A 23745-nucleotide genomic window follows, 5' to 3' on the forward strand; every position below is an offset into this window, starting at 1 on the left:
GTTATTCAGTGTAAAAATTATTTCTTCCTAGTAATTTCTATTGTTTCTAAGCTGGACAACTTTCTTTCCATTGTTAACACAATGGGGTAACAGCTACATTCAGTTCTGTTGTAGGTATCAAGGACATGCTCTAGAATGAACAAACTACAGATACCTCTTCCTTCACCATTTAGGGCAATATCTTCATCATTAGCCACAAATCATCTTTAGCTCTTCCCCTCTGCAGTAATCACAACCATATGTGTTATTTTAATAAATAAATATTTACAAACTACTATAGTATTTTTAAACGGTCAGGTGAAGTCCTCTTCCAAGATATGGTTTATTCATCATCTTATCTTAATAGTAAATGTAGAATAAAAAAAAAAATTCCTCCATGGCAATAGTTAAAACCTGGTTTGTCCATCAGCATTTTCTTCTACCAAGTGTCCGCCTGGGGTCAAATTCACCACTGTATCTAACTGTCACATGAATGGAGACCTTATACCTCAGAGAGAGTTGCAGGTATCTGCTCAGGATCTGGTGATTTTTAAAACAGTTTTCTTTAGGATGTAAGAGCTGGCACATAATTGGTATATCCCTTACGTTTTAAGCACACATACAGGAAAGGATAACTGAATGGAGTTATACTGTGTCTCTTACCTAAAGAATGAGCTGCTGTGGTTTTGGAACTGAAAAACCGGCCAAGCCCGAGGTCCCCAAGTTTGACCACCCCAGTGGCTGTAATGAACACATTAGCTGGTTTTATATCTGCGAATAAAACGAAGCGATCTGGTGAACGACGATGTCAGTTTAGGTATTTTCAAGGGATTAAAAATCACTTTTCATGACAGAATTTAAAATGTATCCAAAAAATGAAAGTCAGTTTGAATTTTGAACCAATTACTTTATTTTGAATAATCTGGATATACCCTAAATATTTCTGAGTTCTCAGTCCCCCGATAGATAATCATCAAGGCAGCATGATGAAGATTGCTACTAATTTTCATTTAACATGCATTTTGTTTTCCATTTTCAAATGAACTCTTTTGAAATTCAAAGCACAAAATAAATTGTGGCTTTTTATATCAATTTTAAATAAAATAGCTTACTAAATATTTATTGATATATTTACATAAAATATAAAATCATAACTATTATGCATATAATTATCTAGTTAGATGACCTCAGAAATCTTGACTGCTTAAATACATTGTATTGAAATTTTTCATACCCCAAAAATCAGTGGATCAATTCCTTAGTGATGTAACCTTGACGCACTCTGCCCAGCCACTCAACTGATAAGAATATATTAAGAGCTAATGCTGAAAATTAAAAATCTAAGTGGCCATAATATAAATTCTTCATTTGAAGAAAAAAACCTCTCTTCCTTATGCATATTCAATTGCTTTCCTGCATCTATTTTTTTCCTTTACCAACATAATCAGTAAGATGTTCAGAAGAATCAAGCAGAAAAATAACTAATTCTCATTCTTATTTAAAACCAAGTAGGGCTTTACTTAAAGGTTTATCATTTTAGTAAAATTATAATTTGGAAATAAATTACCTGAGAAAGCATACTGTGCAATGATTGGAAGGCATTTATTCTTGAATTGCCTAATACCTTGCATTGTTTATAACAACATTAAAAGTTGTTCACGATTTTATCTTACCTCTGTGCATGACTCGCCGAGAATGCATATGCTCCAATGCACTGCAGAGCTGAACGAAGTACTTCCAGACAGTTCTTTCAGGAATTAACCTCTTTTGTTTCTTAAAATGCTTTTTAAAAAATTAAAAATAAGAATATAAGAACTAAAATATTTTAAGACCAGAATCTGACATGCAAAAAACTGTTAAGTGAGAAAAACATCTACTTTTATTTATCTATTATCAACTAAAAAGCATATGATTTTCCATAGTGAAATGATTCCAGGAATTTTACCTGACATTATAGCTTCAATTTTTCCCTGTTATACTTTAAGTAAGCACAGGCCACATCATACTACATCTTTGGGATGTCCTACTATTTCAAAAAACTGACATCTAAATAAACTAATTTCGTATCCTAAACAGATGTCAAATTTCATTTTAAGAAAAGCCAGAATAAACTAGTCTAGAAACTTGAAGGTAATTATCTTCATTAAAAGACAATGCTTCTCCTGATAGAAAGTTTCACTAAAGAATTCCTTTCAAATATTGAACCCCTCCGGTGATTTGAAATATCATTTAATTTATTAAAAATTAAAGACATTTATGTAAAAAGTTTTCATGAATATTTCTATTGCACATTACAAGTCAAACTTGTACTTTGCTTTAAACAATGAAACTAAATTTCACTGAAGAAAAACATTACAGGAAGGCCAGGGCAAAAAGGTGAGCAGCGATAAGCTAGGAAGGAGAGGGAGGCAATCGTTAAAATAACTGCAAACCAGAGGTACAGATTTATGCCCATTTTCCTACATTACATTTGCTAGAAAATATACTAATAATATACAAAGTTCTTAGTGTCATAAGATTCATTATATAAAAATTATTTTTCAAAAACAAAAATGCAATTGGTTTCCTATTTAACAATATTTGTAAATGACCAACATGAAGTATTACATTTAAACAAGTTTTCAAAATTTTTTCCAATAATTTTAACTTTTTAAAATACATATAGTTATTAAGACATTTAAATATGTACTTGAATGCATTTTATCTGACATTTTCAGAAGTTCAACTGATTTGATTTTTTGTTATTGAACAGGGAGAAACTGCACTTCAACTAATTCCAAAATACACATCTCTGTCCATTTTTACCCCTGTGACCAGTTGAGGGCAGGCTTAAAGGAAACACAATACAGGGAGATCTGCGATACCCTACTCCATACTGAGCAAACGATTACATCCACTATCTCACATGCACTCAATGTACCAAAAGATGAATCTTTAAGGAAAAGCTAATGACTTTAGGTTAATCTTTACTTAACACACATATCATGGAAATGAACTTATTAGCAATTTCAATGGCTATTACATCAGTAGCAAGAAACAAATAACAATTAGATGACCAGGTAATTAAACAGCAATTCAGGGTATTACTAAAATGTTGAAAACCTCCCATATTAAGTATTTTTAACTGCAGGCTGTGTCAACATCAGTTTTCATTCTGAAGGGGCAATGCAGCAAAATCAGTTCTGTACACATCATTTTCTTTCAGACTTGGAATGAGTCCAAGTAACTCCTGTCTATGTGCTCTCCCCGATGCTGGATTAGCATATCAGAAGACTGTTTGATGTCAACAGGAAGATGGGGACCAGGTTTCTTTTCATTCAAAAATAAATATACCATATCATGTAAGTATCAGACCATGAAAGAAAAATTTTATGCTTTAATATAGATTCTGAAGTCGTCATGATTATAATTAATTTGGCAGCTCACTTTTAAAGTCCCTTTATTTAAAAAATAAATTATACAGGAAGAGGCAGAATGAAAAAATTGTCCTCAAAATGCACATTAGGGAAAATGCTATCAGACCAAGATGGTCTGATTATTTTCAGGTCTATATTCTTCTTTGGAAGTGTCTCTGAACAACAAATTAGAGATGAAGACAATAAAGTAACATCAACATAATGCCACCTAGACAGAATGACCCGGCAAAATGTAAGTAACCACCTTGGTAACAGGTTTTTGAAGAATAAGGTTATGAATTTGATCCGATTATAAAAGAAATCCAAGGCAGTTTCATTATGTTATTGGTATCTTCCAATATTTTTTATGTCTGTTTAAACACGTGGTTTTTCAACCATTCCTTAAGTGTAGGGATTTTTGCTTGTTTTTTGAGAAAGCCAATACTTATGAAGTGAAAAGCCTGCCTGTTCTGATGGTGGCACTGTTGGCTATCTCTCAAAAACAGGATGAACAGAAAAAAGGCAATGCAAATTTGAATTCTTTTTACTACTGGTAAACTTTATATTAGCACTACAAAGCAGAAACTTCCATAACGCCAAAGTATTAAAAAAAATTAACAACCTTTTCTTGAAACTTATTCTAATACATACATATCTTTTAAAAGTTAATTCTCTAGCCAAACAGCGTTACTGTTCAAAAATCCTATTTTTCTCTGAAAAAAAGACAGCCATATCTAAATATGTAGCTCTAGATTAGAAAACAAAATCTAATGCGAACATATAGAAATAAAAAATGTACATATATTTGTCATGTGGCAAGTTTTTAATAAAGCAATAAATAATGCAACCAAATTTTTAAAGGTTAGCATCAATAAAGATTTATGTGAAAAAGATGACTATGTGATACGGCACTTTTACTCTATTTATGCCATGAAACAGAATTGTAACGTTTTTATACCTGAAAATAAAATATCTAAAAATTTACAAAGAGGCAGAAATTAGCCCTCGGGTATACCTGATCACTTGGACATAATTTTTATTTAGTCTTTTTTTAAAAAATAGGCTAGTCTTTTCTCTATGCAAACCTCCAAATACTATTTTAAAAGCATACTTTTTATCTCCATCAACACGATTCAAATAGACACTGAACATTATTCAAATTAAAAAACAGATGTAGGGGGCCGGCCTGGTGGTGTAGCAGTTAAGTTCGCGTGCTCCAATTCTGCAGCCCGGGGTTTGCCAGTTTGGATCCTGGGCTCGGACCTGTGCACCGCTCATCAAGCCATGCTGAGGGGGCATCCCACATACAGCAACTAGAAGGATGTACAACTATGACATACAACTATCTACTGGAGCTTTGGGGAGAAAAAAGGAAAAAAGGAGTAAGACTGGCAACAGAAGTTAGCTCAGGGCCAATCTTCCTCAAAAAACAAATCAATTAATTAATTAAAGAAAAAAACATGTAACAAAAAACTAGTCAGTGTACATATAAAACATATATACAAATACCACATTATACTATATTCTCACTTATACCATATTCTCACCAGCATTTCTCTTAGGTGAAATTCAGCATATCTAGTAAAATACATTTGCACGGCCACTTAAGAGATGTATATTAATATAAAAGAGGCTAGTTGATGCAAGCTGTTTCCATTCAAAGATTTTGGCAAAACAGTCACACTTTTTTTTTATCATCATCAAACATCCTCCTACAAATTAAATGCTAAAGACCAAATGCAACTATATAATGGACACTGAATATCCAAGTACCATTTTTTGGACTCAACTGGATCACTTGTTTCCTGCATTCTAAACACTACAACTCCAAGTGGAACACACATTACTTATTTCTAAGTTTTACAATTCTAGCATTCCTCCTCAAGAAATCTTGAGCAACACTTCAATGATATTACCCAGAATAAACTCATCCACAGAGGAAGAACAAAAAATGATACTCTTGTTTTATGTATATAAAAAAAATTGACCTCCATTGTATATCAAAATATTTAAGTTCACAGTTTGGTATGTTAGTCTTTAAAGAAGAAATTTTCAGACAAAACATCAAAACCATCAGGGCCAGCCTCATGGGCGTGCAAACTGTGCAGTCAGCAGGGCCCTGCACTAGTTTAATGCTCTCTTGTTGCCATCTTGAAATTCTTCATACTTTTTTAACTGGGGAGCCCACAATTATGTAGCTGATCCTGGAACCATATACTAAGCATCTTTAGAAATGTACTGCCATAGTTAAAACAAAAACAAAGAGCAGCAAATGAGATCCTGGTATGCAAGGCATTCTCGAAGATTAGGAAAAATGATAATGAAATAATGAGAAATAATGAAGTAATAAGAGAACCAAAATTACAGGCACCAGCTGTTCTCCATCTCTTCCAAGTATCTAACAAGAGGAACTAAGTAATTTATATTAAACATAAGGAAATATTTCTGGCCTGGGAGTGTTGTCAAATGTCTAATGTGCCACTAACATAATCCATATTCACCTTTTTAATAACAGACCTGATGATGAGGCTTGACAGTAGCCGGTTGTGTGACCTCGAACAAGCCATTTAATCTTGCTGGGCCTCAGTTTCCTCACTATATTAAACAGAGAGTTTGGAGATGATTTACATGGTCCCTACTACCTCTAAAATATAGTCTATGGTTCTACAATCTCGGTTACAAAAAAAACATAAATAATAAATGCCTGCTTGGCACATTTTCACACTTACAAATAATATTTTACTGGCATGTCCTATCCTTCAAATCTCCAGCAAGAAAAACAAAGCAAAAAATGATAATAATAATACCTTGGAGATCCCCATAGGTCCAGTTAATACTATAAATGGTCTTCACACGAGATGACAGCTAGTTAGAGTTCTTTGCTATAAATTTGTAATTAGGTCAAATATTTACCATCAGAAGGGATGTTATGTTTCCAGAGAAGCATATCTCTGTAATTATAATGCATTTTCATAAGACTACATTTTGCAGTGGCTATTTCAAAGAATTAAATACACAGAGACTGGATGATGGAAAAGACAGGATGCTTCTGAAGGTATAACTGGCAGTTCTAAGTGTGATTTTTATTATATATTTATCTTTCCATGGAAATATTTTTCTTCTGAAGATGTAAGGAGGTCTCAGCAGACTTAACTGCACAAATATTTGCTACACACAATTTTGGGAATTATATAAATGTGTAAAACAGTTACATCTCAATTAGAATTCTGGTAGGTAATACTAATTTGCAGCGTGTGAATATTTTCACTCTTGGCACCCTGAATAAAATTCAGAGTCTTAAGTCGCTTTAGAAGGTGCAAAGTAGAACGGGCCTGCAGCCACGAGATCACTGAAAATACTTATCACCAGCATCTTTCTCTCTACTTTGACGAAATATTTCCCATCCGTGCTCTACTAGTCTTTTTCCTTTACTGTAATGTTGGAAAATCCGCTAAGAGTACTCAGTTGTTTAAGTTAACAGAATAATTTAATAGAATATCAATGTAAGCTATTCATTTTCCAAAGTCGAAATTGTATGGGTTATTAACAGAAGCTGAAAATATACTTCATTTTAGGGTAGAAAATGTGAAACAGGTAAGATATTTTTCTGAGTGATCAAGCTTTGAAAAAAAACCCTTAAACTATTTAGCAAAAAAGAAAAATAAGCTTCTATAAAGTCACAATGCTCTTCCCCCCAAAAAGTTGCCTTCTAAACACTGATATATCAATCTCAAGGAAACTTAGCCAGGACATTAAAAATATCCATAAAACATCTATGCATGCATCAGAATTACTACAAGGAATGATCCCTGAACTGCTGCCACATGGATAATTCTTAAGAGAAGCTTCCATGTTACTAAAACTAAGAAAGAAAACACTTGGAAATACTAGGATGCTTTCTCTACTGCATCAGAGCACCAGAGATAGAGACAAAAAAGCAGAGTCAGTCTTCAGGAAGACACAGAAGGTCAGAAAATAAACAGAAACGTCTGCCTCTTTCATGAATTCTTTCTGGTTATGTTACACCAGACAAGAGTAACATAGCTGGAAAGATATTTCAATATTCTCAATGGACAAGGAAAACACAGCAGAACAATAATGAGACAGTAAAAGTCCTTCAGTAGAACTCTAAGTGAAAAAAATGGGAAAGCAGTGTATCTCTTCTCTTTACTTAATTGTCCATAGCTACCCGTACTCCTCCTCGTGGGGTTACGTGCTTTTTAAAAGGCAGCTTTCAATCAATATTACCTTCAAATGTAAGGAGCCAAAAGTCCCTTGAAAATTATCTTCCGATTCTTCCCAAATAAACATGGTTCAAAACTTCTACATCACCTTTTTAGTTAGGCTCACAGAATTACATAATGGTCATTATGGTACATAATTTGCAATTTACTAAAAGCTCTAAGGTCTGCACTACTCCACTGTCAAACTACTTAAGTATCAAAGAAAATCTAAGTGATATTTTACCAGCAACACTGCTTCTATAAAATAAATCTGTATGACACACCTACACGTATATATCATATGTAGACATAAAGCTATATGGATCCACCCACACAGGTGTACGTGCATTATGTGTAGGTACCTATGTATATAATATTCAATTCTGTAGAGTTTTTCCAGATAGTACCACTAATTTGTAACCTCAAGACTTCAGAATAATTCTTAGGTGATCTATAGTATAAGACAGACAACAATCTTATACAAAGGACTCCGTGGAAAACAGACTGCATTTGGAGTCACTGGCAGTTCTCACAGTCGTCTGGCTTGGGCTGTACACTTTATGCCAGATGCTGAAACGGAAAGTGTAGGTATCTTGGTAAACCATAAATCAGAGTCATCAAGGTAGATGGCACTGCTGGGAAAATTTTATTGCTTTAAGGATCCAAAGGGGAAGTGTGTAAAAGACACTTCAAAGTGACTTTATTTCCAGTACAGCCTCTAAATTTGGACAAGTACAAATAAAAATGTGTCTGCAAATGCAAAAACAACCACACCAAGAAGGTGAATAAGATTTATAAGTTATAATATTTAAAGATAATAATTATCTCCAAAACATTGTTGGTATTTAGCTAATTTATCAAAGTCTGTGGTAAGTAGAATTTTAAGACATACCTCATCCTCCAAAATTCCCAAGTTCTGGTGTATAATCCCCTTCTCTTGAGTGTGAGTTGGGTTACGAATATGATGGACTATCATTCCCATATTATGTTATCTTATATGGCAGAAAGGATTTTACAAATGTATTCAAGGTTCCAAATTAGCTGCTTTCGAGTTAATCAAAAGAGAGATTATCCTGGGTACGCCTGATCTAATTGGGTAAGCCCTTCAAAGAAGAAAGGGAGATTCAAAGCCAGAGAGCCTCTCCTCCTGGCCTTAAGGGAGCAAACTGCCAAGCTGTGGAGAGGACCATGTGGCAGGGAACAGCAGGTGGCCTCTAGGACCCGAGGATGGCCCCCAGTTGACAACCAGGAAGACAGCACGGACTTCAGTCATACAACCCCAAGGAACTGAATTCTCCCAACAACCAGAGAACAAGGAAGAAAACCCTAAACCTCAGATGAGATCACAGCCCCAGCTGGTACCTTGATTTTAGTCTTTAAGACCTTGAGCAGAGAACCCAGTAACTGGTATGTGAACTCAATGACCTATAGAAATTGTGAGATAATAAATCTATGTTGTTTTAAAGATGCTAAATTTGTGGTAATTAGCAATAAAAAATTAATACAAAGTACATTTCTAAATACAGTAAAAATCAATATATAAAATTACCTTTGTCTGTATAAAGCAAAAGAGTCTTCAGGCTCCTACCAAATTTAGAGAATGCCACACTAGTGGTAACAACGTAGAAAATACAAAGTTGACAATCCAGGAAGACAGCCTGTGTTGAAATATATCAGGAATAAGAAGAGATAGTCTAGATCAGAAACAAGACACAGATACCCATGCTCACACTCCTATTCAACATACTACCGGAAGTTCTAGCCAGAGCAATCAGGCAAGAAAATGAAAGAGAAGACATCAGAATTGGAAAGGAAGAAGTGAAATTATCTCTATTTGCAGATGACATGATTTTATGTATAGAAAATCTCAAAAGACTCCACCAAAAAACTGTTAGTTCTAATCAAAGAAGTCAGTAAAGTTAGAGGATATAAAATTAATGTACAAAAGTCAGTAGGGTTTCTATACACTAACAACGAATTATCTGAAAAAGAAAGAAAGAAAATAATCTCATTTATAATAGCATCAAAAACAATAAAATACTTAGGAATAAACCTAACCAAGGAGGTGAATGATCTCTACTCAGAAAACTGTAATATATTTATGAAAGAAATTAAAGAAGACACAAATAAATAGAAATGTATCCCGTGTTTATGGTTGGAAGAATTTATATTGTTAAAACATCAATACTACCAAAAGCCATCTATAGAGTCAATGCAATCCCTATCAAGATGCCAATGGCATTTTTTACAGAAATAGAAAAAACAATTCTAAAATTTATATGGAACCACAAAAGATTCAAAATAGCCAAAGCAATCATAAGAAAGTAGAACAAAGCAGGAGGTACTATACTTCCTGACTTCAAGCTACAGTATAAAGTGATAGTAACCAAAATAGTATGGTACTAGCATAAAAACAGACAAAAAGATCAATGGAACAGAATTGAGAGCACAGAATCAAACCCAAGCATACACAGTCAACCAATATTTGACAAGGGAGCCAAGAATACTCAATAGAGAAGAGACAGTCTTTTCAATAAATGGTGCTGGGAAAACTAGATATTCACATGTAAAAGAACGAAACTAGACCTCTATCTTACACCATGCACAAAAATTAACTCGAAATGGATTAAAGATTTAAATTTAAGACCTGAAATCATGAAACTCCTAGAAGAAAACATAGGGAAAAAGCTCCTTGACATGGGTCTTGGCAACGAATTTTTGGATATGACACCTAAAGCACAAGCAACAAAATCAAAAATAAACAAGTGTGACTATATCAAACTGAAAAGTTCTGCACAGCAAAACAATCAACAAAATGAAAAGACAACCTATGGAAACGGCAAAACATATCTGTAAACCATATATCTGATAAGGGGTTAATATCCAAAATATATAAAGAACTCATACAACTCAATAGCAAAAACACCACAAATAATCCAATCAAAAATGGGCAAAGGACCTGAAAAGACATTTTTCCAAAGAAGATATACAAATGGCCAACAGGTACATGAAAAGATGCACAACATATACTAGTCATTAGAGAAATGTAAATCAAAATCACAATGAGATATCATCTCACGTCTGTTAAAATGGACACCATCAAAAAGACAGGAGATAACAAACGCTGACAAGGATATGGAGAAAAGGGAATCATCATGCACTGTTGGCTGGACTGTAAAGTGGTACAGCCACCACTATGGAAAACAGTATGAAACATTCTCAAAAAGTTAAAAATAGAACTACCATATGATCCAGCAACTCCACTTCTGGGACTATATCCAAAGGAAATGAAAACACTAACTCAAAAAGATGTCTGTACCCCTACGTTAATATTAACAGCAGCGTTATTTACAATAGCCAAGACATGGAAACAACCTAGGTGTTCATCAATGGATGAATGGATAAAGAAGTTGTGGTATACGTATGATTTCACTCATATGTGGAAGATACAACAACAACAAGCAAACACAGACACAGAGAATAGACTGATGGTTTGGGGGAGGGGGCGTTAAAGGGGTAAAGGGGCACATGTGTGTTGTGACTATGGCAATTAGAATTTTGGTAGTGAACACGATGTAGTCTACACAGAAGTTGGAATATAATGATGTACACCTGCAATTTATATAATGTTATAAACCAATGTTACCTCAATAAAAAATTAAATAAAAAACAGTAACAAAAACTTTATGATACTTCAATGTATAAATACAATAAATATTTAAAATAAACCATTTCAAAGTACCATTATATTTCTTTTAAATTAATAAAATCAAATATTATGTTTTGTTTGTAATAGCACTGGCTGGATTGTTAGGAAGCAGGGCCACAGAAATTGCTGATGGTGGCATCAACTAGTTCAACCTTTCCAGACAGCAATTTGGCACTGAAACAGTATCCTGAACTCAGTGAACCCACTTTAGGAGGTAAGAGTCCAAGAAAATAATCCAAAAGAAGTATTTGAACAATGGTGCTCAAAAATACCACTTATTAATTAATAAAAAGGAGAGGAAAAAAGCGGAAAGAAAAAAGATTGCACTACAGTTATCAGTGCATAGACTACTATACTGTGATTTAAAATAATACATCATATGCTGTATGTACTGATTACAACTATAAAAAATCTATGCTTAGACACTGACTCAAATGGATGTGAAGTCAGAATAAAGTAAATAATAGTTTTAAAAAAAAGAAGTTGTGGTATATATACACAATGGTATATTAGTCAGCCACAAAAAATGAAGGAATCTTGCCATTTGCAACAACATGGATAGACCTTCTGGGCATTATGCTAAGTGAAATAAGTCAGACAGAGAAGGACAAATACTCTATGATCTCACTTATATGTGGAATCTAAAAAAAAAAACCAAATTCACAGAAAAAGAGATCAGACTTGTTATTACCAAAGGCAGAGGGTGGAAGGAGGGAAAACTGGAGGAAGATGGTCAAAAGGTACAAGCTTCCAGTTGTGAGAAAAATAAACACCAGGGATGTAATGTACAGCATGATGACTACAGTTAACACCACTGCATGATACATATGAAAGTTGTTTAGAGAGTAATCCCTAAGGGTTTCTCATCAAAATGAAAAAAAATTTAAGTAAGAAAAAATGTAAGTCAAAGCATTATGCTGCACACCTTAAACTTATACAGTGATGCATGTCCATTATATCTCAATAAAACTAGGAAAAAAAGAAAAGACAACCTTAACTAATTATTTGGAATTGTGCCAAACTCCTGGCACAAAATAGATATCCATTTAAAGTATTCATATTGCACATTTCACTAAAAAACATTCATAAAAATAATATTCACTTTCCTCTTCGCCACTGTGGTGTGGTATGAAAATCTTCTGGCAGACAACAAACTTCCCAGTTTCCCTTCAGGAGATTTATTACATTGGATTATATTTTGTTTTATTGATAATTTAGCAAAATACAGGATTTTTAAAAAACAGTGTTAAATGTATGTACTTATATTTTCTCCTACCTGTCTCAACTAACTTGCTAATAGGCAATTATAAATATAGGAACTTATACATGGTTGAATGAATAAACTATTTTGGCAAAATGGGCTATGAAAATTTTAAATATATTTTAGCGATATTTCTATTGACAAGCTGAAATAAACAAAGCTCTTGTTTATATATTTCTGAGATTAGTCTCTCATCTCCTCTACACTAAGTCATCATCACTCAATATGTTTCTTGACATGAGAAGAGTGAAATAAACAGTATTAACAAGGCATACTACAAAATGTAGCATGTATTGGTCCAAACAGGGTACAATAAAGGAAATGTATAGCATATAGATCACAACTTGATAAACTGAAATCTGTTTTGTAAGAGTCTATTTTCCTTTAAAATTCTGATTACTGACGATAAAGAAATATATGATGAAAAATTCTGGATTTCCTTTTATCCTAAAACTCATCTGGGAAGTATTTCATCTGACCACAGCCTCAGGTATTCCTTTGTCACTAATTAGAGAAATACTGAATATTTCAACTATAAATTGCTTAATTATATTTGTCAGCCTACTCTAAACCAATTAATTATTTACTTGTAAAAATCTTTGATGCAATGCTATCCAGAGGTTCGTTTCTGGAATACAGACCAGAAGCTATATTTCCTCTACGCCAATTAAGCTGAAGACTGGAGACAGTGAAATGCACTGCTGTGATGCACAATGATTTACAGTATTACTCACTATAAAGAAATGAATCGTGCTCCTAAAATTCAGGTGTCTACTCTCGTCCTTTATAAGCATTAAGTCACTGTCACGTTCCTTCATGAATGAAGTTCCTTTGATCTTTTCCCAACGTAGTCTCTTTTATAAAGAATGGCTTACAGCACAAATAAGAGTGCTTAGAAAACAATTTTAGAATTTCTTAGGGCCAAAGAAAAACCCCTGTCCTGTATCAAAACACCGTCTTCTCTCACGCCAGTGTATGTACCACTCAACATCTCAGCGACATCCCAGGAGAGCCAAGTGTGAAACAGCAGGAAACTGCTATGACTCTGACACCACCACCCACGTGCACCCACTGGCCCCCAGAACAGACAAGTGTGACAGAGGTCAAAGAATCAACTTTGTACATATATTGCCCACACGTTTATTGAGTTACTACCATCAGGTAGCCTGGTGAGCAAAGCAGACATGGTCCCTGTAGTCAACAGAGCTGTCAGTCAAATGGGAAACGGAGACATCAATAAATTAACCCCACACGTACAGACGTGACTGTATTACTAAGCGCTGTGAAATAAGAGTATCCCAAGAGGATTAATAGCGTAAAACAGTGAGTGAGAGAAAGAGACATCCTTGAGAAAGTGATGTCTGAGCGGAGAACTGAAGGATAACAGACATAAACGCAGCCAAGAATGGGGGGAAGAGCACGCCAGACAAATGGACCTGCATGCACAGACGCCCTGAGGAAGGAGAAAGCATGGTACACTCAAGGAACTGAATGGTCAGTGTGCGGCAGCACACAAGAGGCAAGTAGGGCCAGATCTGACGGCAAACGTTTGTCGAGCACCCACTCTGTGCAGGTGCTGGCCTCAGACCAGGGATACGTGAGTACACAAAACACACCAGGACTCCTCCCTCCGAGAGCTCACACTCCGATCACACAAGGTTCAGTACATCCTGTCAAACATTTTCATCTTTACCCTCAACAGGAAGCTCAAGAAGGATTTGAAAGCAGAGGTTTTGCTTGCTTTTTCCCTCCTCACCTTCCTAAAGGCAGATGGAGAAACAGATTTGAGGGATGGCTGCTGGATGCTGGGAGATTAGTTAAAAAGTCTCACTCTCCAGGTGGGAGATGATGGTACTTCATACCACAGGGAGAGAAATGGAAATGGAGTTGGGTGGAGAAATCTGAAAGACATTTGGAAGAAAAATGAACACAACTTGGTGACAGATTGAAAATCGGAGGTAAGGGAGAGAAGCGTCCAAGAGAGCCTTGGTCTCCAATGAGCACGACTAGATAGACGGGCGCCCAACCTCGGAAAATGGGAGGAGGGTAGTCTGTGAGGAAGATCATGAATTTCCTTACAGACATGTTGAGTTATATGGGCTCAGAATTAAAAAAAGAGCTCCACAGTAAAGATAAAAAACTGGATGTCAACAAGAGTCTGGAGAGTAATTGAATCCACAGGCATGAATGAGCTCAACTACGAAGAGTATAAAGCAAAAAAAAGCCAGGACTGAAACTTTTAAAACTCCATCATGAAAGGCCAGCCAGGAAGAAGAGAATGACTCAGTTAAGAAGACTCAGTCTCCAGAGAGGCAGAGAGAAAACCAAGACACTTTGGGACTCAAGAAGCCAGTGGAGGAGTATTTTAGGAAGGAGAATATGAAACGCAGAGCCAAACGCAGCTGAGAGATCAAGCAGAACGAGGACTGGAAGAGCTCCACTGGATTTGACGACAGAGGTCATTCAAGAGCCACTTCTTGTAGTGTGTTTCAAGTGGGGTCAGGGGTGAGTGTCTGACTGTGGAGGAAAACAGAACTAGGGCAGTAAGAAGAAGGAGGCAGGCGGAGGGGGGTGGGGAGACTTCAATCAGTAGCGTCTTCTCTCATCACCTTACTTAAAATAGCAACCCTCCTCCTCTACACTCCTCACTGCCCTTTTCTGTCCTTTACTTCTCTCCATTGCACTCTCCAACATTTGACTCGCTGTATTTTCTACGTGCTTATCATTTTGTCTTCCCCACTAGAGATAAGTTTCATGAAGGAACTAGTGAATGAGTGAATGAGGGACATGTGTGCCTGCATGTGTGTACATGTGAACATGTATAAGACAACAATGAGCTGAGCATATGCAAATGATGACAGAAGGGATCCAGAAGATGCACAACAGTTTAAGTGGCTGACACTGAACTCACGCTGGAAAGCAAGGTTCTTAACTGCTAGAGAATCTATGAATGCCTTAATCAGAAGACCAGTGAATGCTCTGTAACGGAAAGCAAATTGTGCATGCATCAACATTTTTCTAGTAAGAAAGTCAAAGGTTCAAAGAGTTCTGTGACACAAAACTCTTTACGGGCCACAAAAAAAAAAAAAACACATAAGGGCCGGCCCAGTGGCATAGTAAAGTTCACGCGCTCCGCTTCGGCTGCCCCGGGGTTCACAGGTTCAGGTCCCAGACACGGACCTATACACTGCTTATCAAGCCATGCTGTGGCAGGTGTCCTACATAGAAAATAGAGGAAGATGGGCACAGATGTTAGCCCAGGGCCGATCTTCCTCAGCAAAAAGAGGAAGATTGGCAATGGCTGTTAGCTCAGGGCTGATCTTCCTCACACACACACACACAAAAACCACATTGATTTTTGCACCAGACAAACCTAATTTCAAATATCAGTCCTTCTACTTACTAGTAATAATACTTATCTTCTCTAAGTGTCAAATTATCTCTCAGAATCTTTGTGAAGAGTAAATATGATCATGCACATAAAGTACTTAACATTGCTTTTAAAAACTCCTTACAACAAGCCCATGTAACAGAGGTTACTAGCTGTGCTCAGCATCTGTTGAGAGGCTGAAGATACAAATGGACAATGGCCAGACCATATATAAAAACAGAACTCTGACCCACAACCTGCAGCAACCTGACCGGGCCTTTTATCTATAATAAACCATCCAGGAGGCCAGCCTGCATAAGGCAGACTTGCAGGAAGCTAGACTGCTATCTGTAGTGACAATCCAGGAAGCTAAACAATAACTTCTGTAACAGTCAGCCCCAAATGGCCAGGACTGGATTAATAACTCACAGCTTCCCTAATTTTTGTCCCTGCTTCCAACTCAGAACCAACCAGAGATAGCCAAATGTGCATCTCTCCCAATCTTATAGGACGCCCACTTCTATTGAGCTAGCCTACAGCTTCCCAGGCCAACACTTCCAATCAGGACACACCTGAAGCCTTCCCTTTTGTTCCACTAAAGATTTCCTACTCCTCTGCCAGCCTGTGAATCTCTGCCAGAACGTTAGTGACAGCAGCTGACTCCCTTGCTATGGTAAGCTCAGAATAGTTAGCCTTTGCTTTTCCCATTTGGTTGGTCTTCGTAGATTTCCACACTCATCTTCCAGAGTAACAGGAGTTTAGCTGGGCACACTGCCAGCCAGATGCAGACTGTATACTCCAGCCTCCCTTGCAGGTAGACATGCTCATGAGACTAACTTCTGGCCAATGGGATAAAACTGAAAACGCTGAGAGGCAGCACCCAGTGAGGTGCCTTAAGATACAGCAGCAAGCATCCTGTGTTCCTTCAGGCCTAGGAATGGTGACTTGAATAGCTGTAAACAGGCCTGGTCTCTGAGAATTTGATAGATCAGAGCTACCACATTAGCCCCAGAATTTTATGTAATAGAGAAATATAAATAATAATAATAATAGCAGTAGCTACCATTTACAAAGACTTACCACGTATCAGGCACTGTTCTAAGCTCTTAATGAACAGTTAACCATTTAAAACAACCCTATGAAGTAAGTCCTATTATTATTTTGTTTCTGAGAAAATGTGGCACATAGAAGTTAAGCTAAGGACAAGCAGTTTTTAGGCTATTGTTATTTGGGGATTTCTGGAACTTGTAGCTGAACTTAAACTCATTTAATATGCCCTTAGAAAAGGGCATTAAATAACTTTTAAGTGGTCAAATCAGGGTTTGGTGTGCAGGGTCTGAATGCAAAGCTCACTTTCTTCTCTGGTGAAACCCTTTCAGGAAGGGTTCAGGCTGCTCTAGAATCTCCTTCTGCCCTCTCTTCCCTGAGTTCCAGAGACACAGGATTAAGAGTGGTCTGCTCAGAGAAAACAAGCTGCAGAATCTTAACTTTAGCTCACAGAAGACAAGTCTCTCGGTCTATTTCCAGGTTGGGTTTGGAGTGTTCATATATCTATGCTGACCAGTGTGAACTTCACCAGGTAAACCAGCTTCATAATCATAATCACCACCACTGCCAACCACTTATTACGTATCTACCACATGCCAGGCACTGTGCTGAGGTCTTTAAGTATCTGATACGCCTGTATGTTTAGCAGACAACTCTATTAGAAAAAAATATAACTTTAGTTAAAAAAAAAAAAACCTTACCTTTATCATTCTGGATAGATCACCAGCATCTGCTAATTCCAAAACTATGTTTAGTTCATTATCTTCAATGAATGATGCATAATATTTAATTACATTCGGATGGTTGAGTTGCTGAGAAAAAACGACAGGCATCAAAAGTTTTCTTATTATAAATTCCCACGAGTCATTTATAGTTTCATAACTTAAGAATAAACTTAGTTATTGCATTTCACTTTTTCTTTAATATTTATTTATTTATTTATTTTTGTGAGGAAGATCAGCCCTGAGCTAACATCCATGCCAATCCTCCTCTTTTTGCTGAGGAAGACTGGCCCTGCGCTAACATCCGTGCCCATCTTCCTCCACTTTATATGGGACGCCACCACAGCATGGCTCGACAAGCAGTGCCTCGGTGCGCGCCCAGGATCCGAACGTGGGCTGCCAGCTGCGGAGACCGCGCACTTAACCGCTACGCCACAGGGCCCGCCCCTGCATTTCACTTTTAAGTTACATAAATCTTAACATGACAGTATATTTTTCTTTAATCTAGTGAATTTTGAAACAAGTGATTATTGAAGGTAGAACTAGATATCAATATTCCTTAATTAGAAATAATAAATTACACACTCAAAATTTTAAAAAGCATTGCTATATCCAAAAAATATATAAATAGATGCATACGAATGAATGACAGAATTAAATCACCAATTGCTAAAAATTATACTCTTTAAAATCAGAACTGTCATCTAATAGCACTCAAAGGTAAATAAAGTATCACTTTTCACTCCTATTTTGAAGTTAGGGCTGATCCTAGTATAATGCAGCCAGTGGTAAAAAACAAAAAGGAAGAAGAAGAAGAAAACTGGCATCTACTATATTATATCAAAATATTGCTTTTACATGAAATAACATAAATATACTGAATTTATCTATGGGGTTGATTCATAAAATCATCCTAAGAAAAATTTCCCCTTGTAGGACTATATCCATCAATCTATACACATTTAGTCTTTTTGTACCATCTTTTTGTTCAATCTTTACACAAGTTAACATAAGACAAATAGTTTCTCAAAGAAAATTACTGAAGAATGATCCCAGAGAGTATATGCATGATTTCCTTCTCTTCTTTCTACTTATAGGTTTTTTCCCCACATTTCCTATGATAATATATTATTTCTCTAATAAAAGGTTACATATATTTTAAAAGCAGTTACTTCGTGTCCCAGGAAATAATTAGACCCAACAAACAGTCGGAAAACATGGTTCATTTTGATCTTACTCTTATCTTTTTTGGATAAATCTGATTCATTTTAGGCACAAACAAAAATGGAGTAAAAGATATCCAGGTCTTATTTAAAAGTTAAAAATATAACATAAGCCACGGCATTCTTCTAAAGAAATTTCACTAGAATAAAAGCAGAGCAAAGTGAAATCTCAGTCATATTCTTTGAGTGGATGAAAAACTGAAAAGCTAGTTCTGACATACTCTTTACATCACCCTTTCTAAATCTGGAAAAAAAATACAGAACTATTATAAAAAACATGTGAGCCATTTGGATCAGTCCACATTCCCCATACATTACATCTTGAGATAACACTAATATGCATTTATATTACTTAACCTTTAGAATATGTCTAATTGGGATGGTCCAGAAAAAATTTCTTCAATTTTTTATGCCCATTTTATCTAGTCCTAGTTTGAAATGGGGAATAAAAAAACTTAATCCTACCAAATGTTCCAATTAAATTATTTTACAACAAATCCAAGTTAACTACATTCTTCAAAATACTGAGATTCAAACTTGTATAATGTTACTTGAAGTCAGTGTGGCATAAGATCTTTTTGCTTATTTTTATCAACATATTCAGTTACATTCAAAACAGTCAGTAGTTTGTTTGCTATTTACCTTAAGGAGATCTATTTCTTTGATACAATCAGCACGTGCTTTGGCATCCATTAAATCAAATATCTAAAAAGAGAACCCAGAATTATTTAATAAAATAAGCCACATGTAAATTCATTATAATACTTTACATATAATTATACACCCACTAAGAAATTTTCTTTCCAATTAGCTTTTAGGAGCTGTGGATTCTGTGGGTATTTTATCTTATGCTACCACTAGAGCTTAAATTTTTCTCTCCAAATGCAGTCAGTATTAAAAATGGGAAAAGAGAATGGCTAGATATTCCAAGTCTTAGGTTCAAATGGAACAGAATGAAGTTGTGATCATTATTATAATGAAATAATAGTTAATATAATTAATAACAACAATTAATATGTGCTAAAGAGATTTCATGAGCTACCTCATTTAATTGTCATTTAATCCTTATGAGGACAATAGTATTAGTACTCCCATTTTACCGATGAAGAAAAGTAGGTTTAGAAAGCTTAAGAAATTGACAGAAGTTCACACAGCTAATAAATAGGGCAGCCAGAAGTCATTCTCCGAGTTATCCAATTATAACCCAAGCCCTGACATTACTCTGCACGATCGATCGTGTCTACAGGTCTAATGCAAGCATTCCTGACCGGGGGACAGCACTCCAAGGAGGCTGAAAACTGGTTCTTTGGAGAGAGGGGTACAAAATCTTAAACTTTTTGAGGATGAAGCACAGATATACATACAATACATAAAAAGCCATACTACATCTGTGGAATTAAACCTTCATGGGGATGGGGGTAATTAGGAAAATGTCTAAAAAAGGCTCCTTGGAAGGTGACAATGAAGAAAAGTTTGGGAAATATTGGTCTAATGAGAAAAACATAAAAATAAATAATACAATCAAAGGGAAACTTAGTATGTCTCTGAAAACAAAGAAATCTCTCCATGTTCTAAGCGTGTGGAAAACAAACAATAAATAAAAAAGCAATATGCTAAATATTGCAGAAAATATCTGAATAAGTCAATACTACAAGCAGATTAAAACTCTAGTCACATAACAAAACAACTTTAATGACATTATAGTCCTCAACTTGATCAAGTCCTCCTGATTCAGGAGCCCCTGTGTTCCAGGAAACGTAGGCGTGTAACCAGAAAGCAGCAGCACAATCCACACCCTTTCACTCAGGCAGGAATTACTGGACACCTACCAGCGGGCGCAGCCTCTGCACACGGGCTGCTGTAATCCTCACCACATTCTTATAAGGTAAGGGGTACTGGCTCCAATTTAGAAATGGGAACTGAGGCTCATAGAGGTTAAATAATATGCTTATGGTGGCAAAACTGGTAAATGACAGAACCAGGACTCAAATCCAGATCATTCCAGCTCCAGAGTCTGTGTTTTCCTCACTGGCCCAGGCTGTTGTGGAGTCTAACACATGCACAACTAGCTAATAAGTACTAAAATACATGTGTGCGAAGTGTAGTATCAGAAACCTAAAGAAAGAATCCACATGAGGGTGGAGGGGGTAACATTAAACCTGGACCTTGAAAGAATTATAGGATTCTGCCAGACAGAAATAACCAATATCTAAGGCACACAAGTCAACATAGAATATGAGTGTATAATTACAGCTTAGAAGAGGCAACTTTTGCTTGATATCATTCCTAATATCCAAATATGCACACAGTTCTAATTCTTTCTTAATTAAAAAAATCAATATGAAAAATATAAATAAAATTTTAAAACAAAATCTATAAACTCGCTGCCTTAAACTAACTTTGCTCACTCCCTTCCATTTCTTGCACAACTGCACACATATCTTTTACATACTGAAAATAACAGCAGTATACAAAATGTTATGTGCTTTTTCACCTAACGTTACAGCCAAATATTTTTCATATTTCTACATAGTCTTCGACTTATTTTGGTTCTATTGTTTCTAATGAAAACCTCAAATACCAAGTTTATGTTTTGCAAGTTTTAATGCGAAACAGCTGAGCACTGCATGTTAAGATTTGAAAAATACAGAATCTTATCCTAGTTAACAGTTTACAAAAAGAGAGAGAGAAACTGGATGGTATCCAAGTTCCACTGACTCAATTCAAGTAACAGAAAAGGAAATGTGTGTGCTAGCACACGTTTAGAAATAGTGACTTCTCAGGCCGGCCCCGTGGCTTAGCGGTTAAGTGTGCGCGCTTCACTGCTGGTGGCCCGGGTTTGGATCCCAGGTGCGCACCGACACACCGCTTCTCCGGCCACGCTGAGGCCGCGTCTCACATACAGCAACTAGAAGGATGTGCAACTATGACATACAACTAACTGCTGGGGCTTTGGGGGGGTGGGGAGGAGGATTGGCAATAGATGTTAGCTCAGAGCCGGTCTTCCTCAGCAAAAAGAGGAGGATTAACATGGATGTTAGCTCAGGGCTGATCTTCCTCACAAAAAAAAAAAAGAAAGAAAGAGTGACTTCTCTCTCCTCCATCGGCGGTCATTCTAACCATCTTAGCCACAGCGAACTTGTATTAACTATATGACTTCAGAACGGAACAGAATGGGATGAAAAGAAAAGAAAAAAAAGAGAGGACGATGAGTGGCAAACACTATCACAAAGTTTACCTAAAATATCTAGGAAGAAATGTTTTTGCAAACATCAAGCCCTTGTATATATCAAACTTTGGTAAAATGAGAGAATATATTAGATATAGATGGACACTAATAACGGAGATTGAAGGAAAAGAACTACCAATATTAAAGCACAAGCAGGGCGACCCTACTCACTGAAGGAAAACCTTACCCACCACAGTCCTCTTCAAGAGCGTCCTAGCTTCACGCTACTCACAGAGGAGCAACACGGAGAAGGTTAATGCGCTCGTGTTCTTGCTTTCTATCATGTATGGTTTCTATCAAACCTATGTTGAATGCCAACTTATTCTCAGATTTTATTTTAGATACAAATAAGAAAACAGGCTTGCAGTCCTTAAGATGCATACTGTCAGATGCAGAACGTAGACTGAAAACAGAAAACTAACATACAATCTAGTAAGTGCTACTGTACAAAGTGAGCTGAGAACCTCAGGCGGGGTGTGTGGCTGGCAGGCTTCCCATACTTGATTTACACGTGCAGGAAAGTGTAAGGAGGATTTCTTACAGAAATAAGTAAAATCAAAAGTTCATTACTTAAAGATGTAAGCTTTACATTTAGCAATTTCACATAGAAAAGCCACTCACTCTCTAAATTGCCAAATGATGCCAGAAAAACGATGTTGTCACTATATAACAAGTTAAATGATGACACAAATATTAAAGTCAACAGAAAATTTTGAACTTGATGTTAGTTACAGGTAGGCAATGATCATATACACACAGACTGCCTATATTTAAAAATCCATATGTCAAGAGAAATAACTGATTCTTGCCAGATCATGAATGCTGATGCCATTCTTGGGAACTACTAGTCACAAGGGACTTGAAATAAGTCAAAGAAATGCAGGGAAGTACAAAATTTTAAATGTCTTAGACTTGGAAGGAATTCCTGAAAACATTATTTTTTAAGGAGACAGAGAAAGGATAATTCTGGTACTAGTGATTAAAATGAAGAAAACCACAAACTTGGAGACACACATAAATCTAATCTCCTAGTAATTAATGCCTCTATGATGGGGAAAATATTAAAAAACAAAAGATAGTGAGTGAGATGAGAATAAGATGTATGAGAGCTTTAGGAAACCCTAAAAAGACACAAAAAATATCAAGATAGAAATGTGCTAAATAGAAATCATGAATCTTTAATTCAACTTATAACTAAGCTAATTTAGAATTACAAATTAACTTTTAGTTTTATCTGAATTCTCAGTAATATCAAAAGTCACTCCTCAACCACTGAGAGAAATAAGCATTGCTGGCACATTTAAGGCAAAACTAAATTCTTAAGCAAATTCATTTAATTGGAAATTCAGAAGTATCTTATTTTTCTTTTTCTCTTAGCCAGCAAGTCAAGACAAAAATAAATGCTGAATCTTTAGATGAAATCATTCCCAGACACAGATTCAAAGCTGTCTGATTTCAGGCGCAAGAAAAGGCAACACATACAGGAAAAAAAAAATCTGGATTTTGTAAAAACATTTTTCATAAAATATTTACAAGCTTGCTTTCAGAAGGCATCTTTTTCAGCTCTACCAAAATTTCTTTGGGTTT

General features: G+C 35.9%; 1 protein-coding gene across 2 annotated transcripts in view; it reads right to left on the reverse strand.

Moving 5' to 3' along the window:
* NEK7 (NIMA related kinase 7) overlaps positions 1–23745 on the reverse strand; it is a 147756-nt gene that overhangs the window by 38019 nt on the left and 85992 nt on the right. For both annotated transcript variants that reach the window (XM_087424342.1, XM_087424341.1), the window contains 4 exons: positions 19572–19634; positions 17686–17796; positions 1653–1761; positions 643–750 (listed from right to left, as the gene is read on the reverse strand). In XM_087424342.1, the coding sequence (XP_087280468.1) occupies positions 643–750; positions 1653–1761; positions 17686–17796; positions 19572–19634 (391 nt within the window). The remainder of the gene's footprint in view (positions 1–642; positions 751–1652; positions 1762–17685; positions 17797–19571; positions 19635–23745) is intronic.

Source organism: Ceratotherium simum, chromosome 36, assembly GCF_057802395.1.
Source record: "Ceratotherium simum simum isolate JZ-2026a chromosome 36, ASM5780239v1, whole genome shotgun sequence".
Taxonomy (NCBI): Eukaryota; Metazoa; Chordata; class Mammalia; order Perissodactyla; family Rhinocerotidae; genus Ceratotherium; species Ceratotherium simum.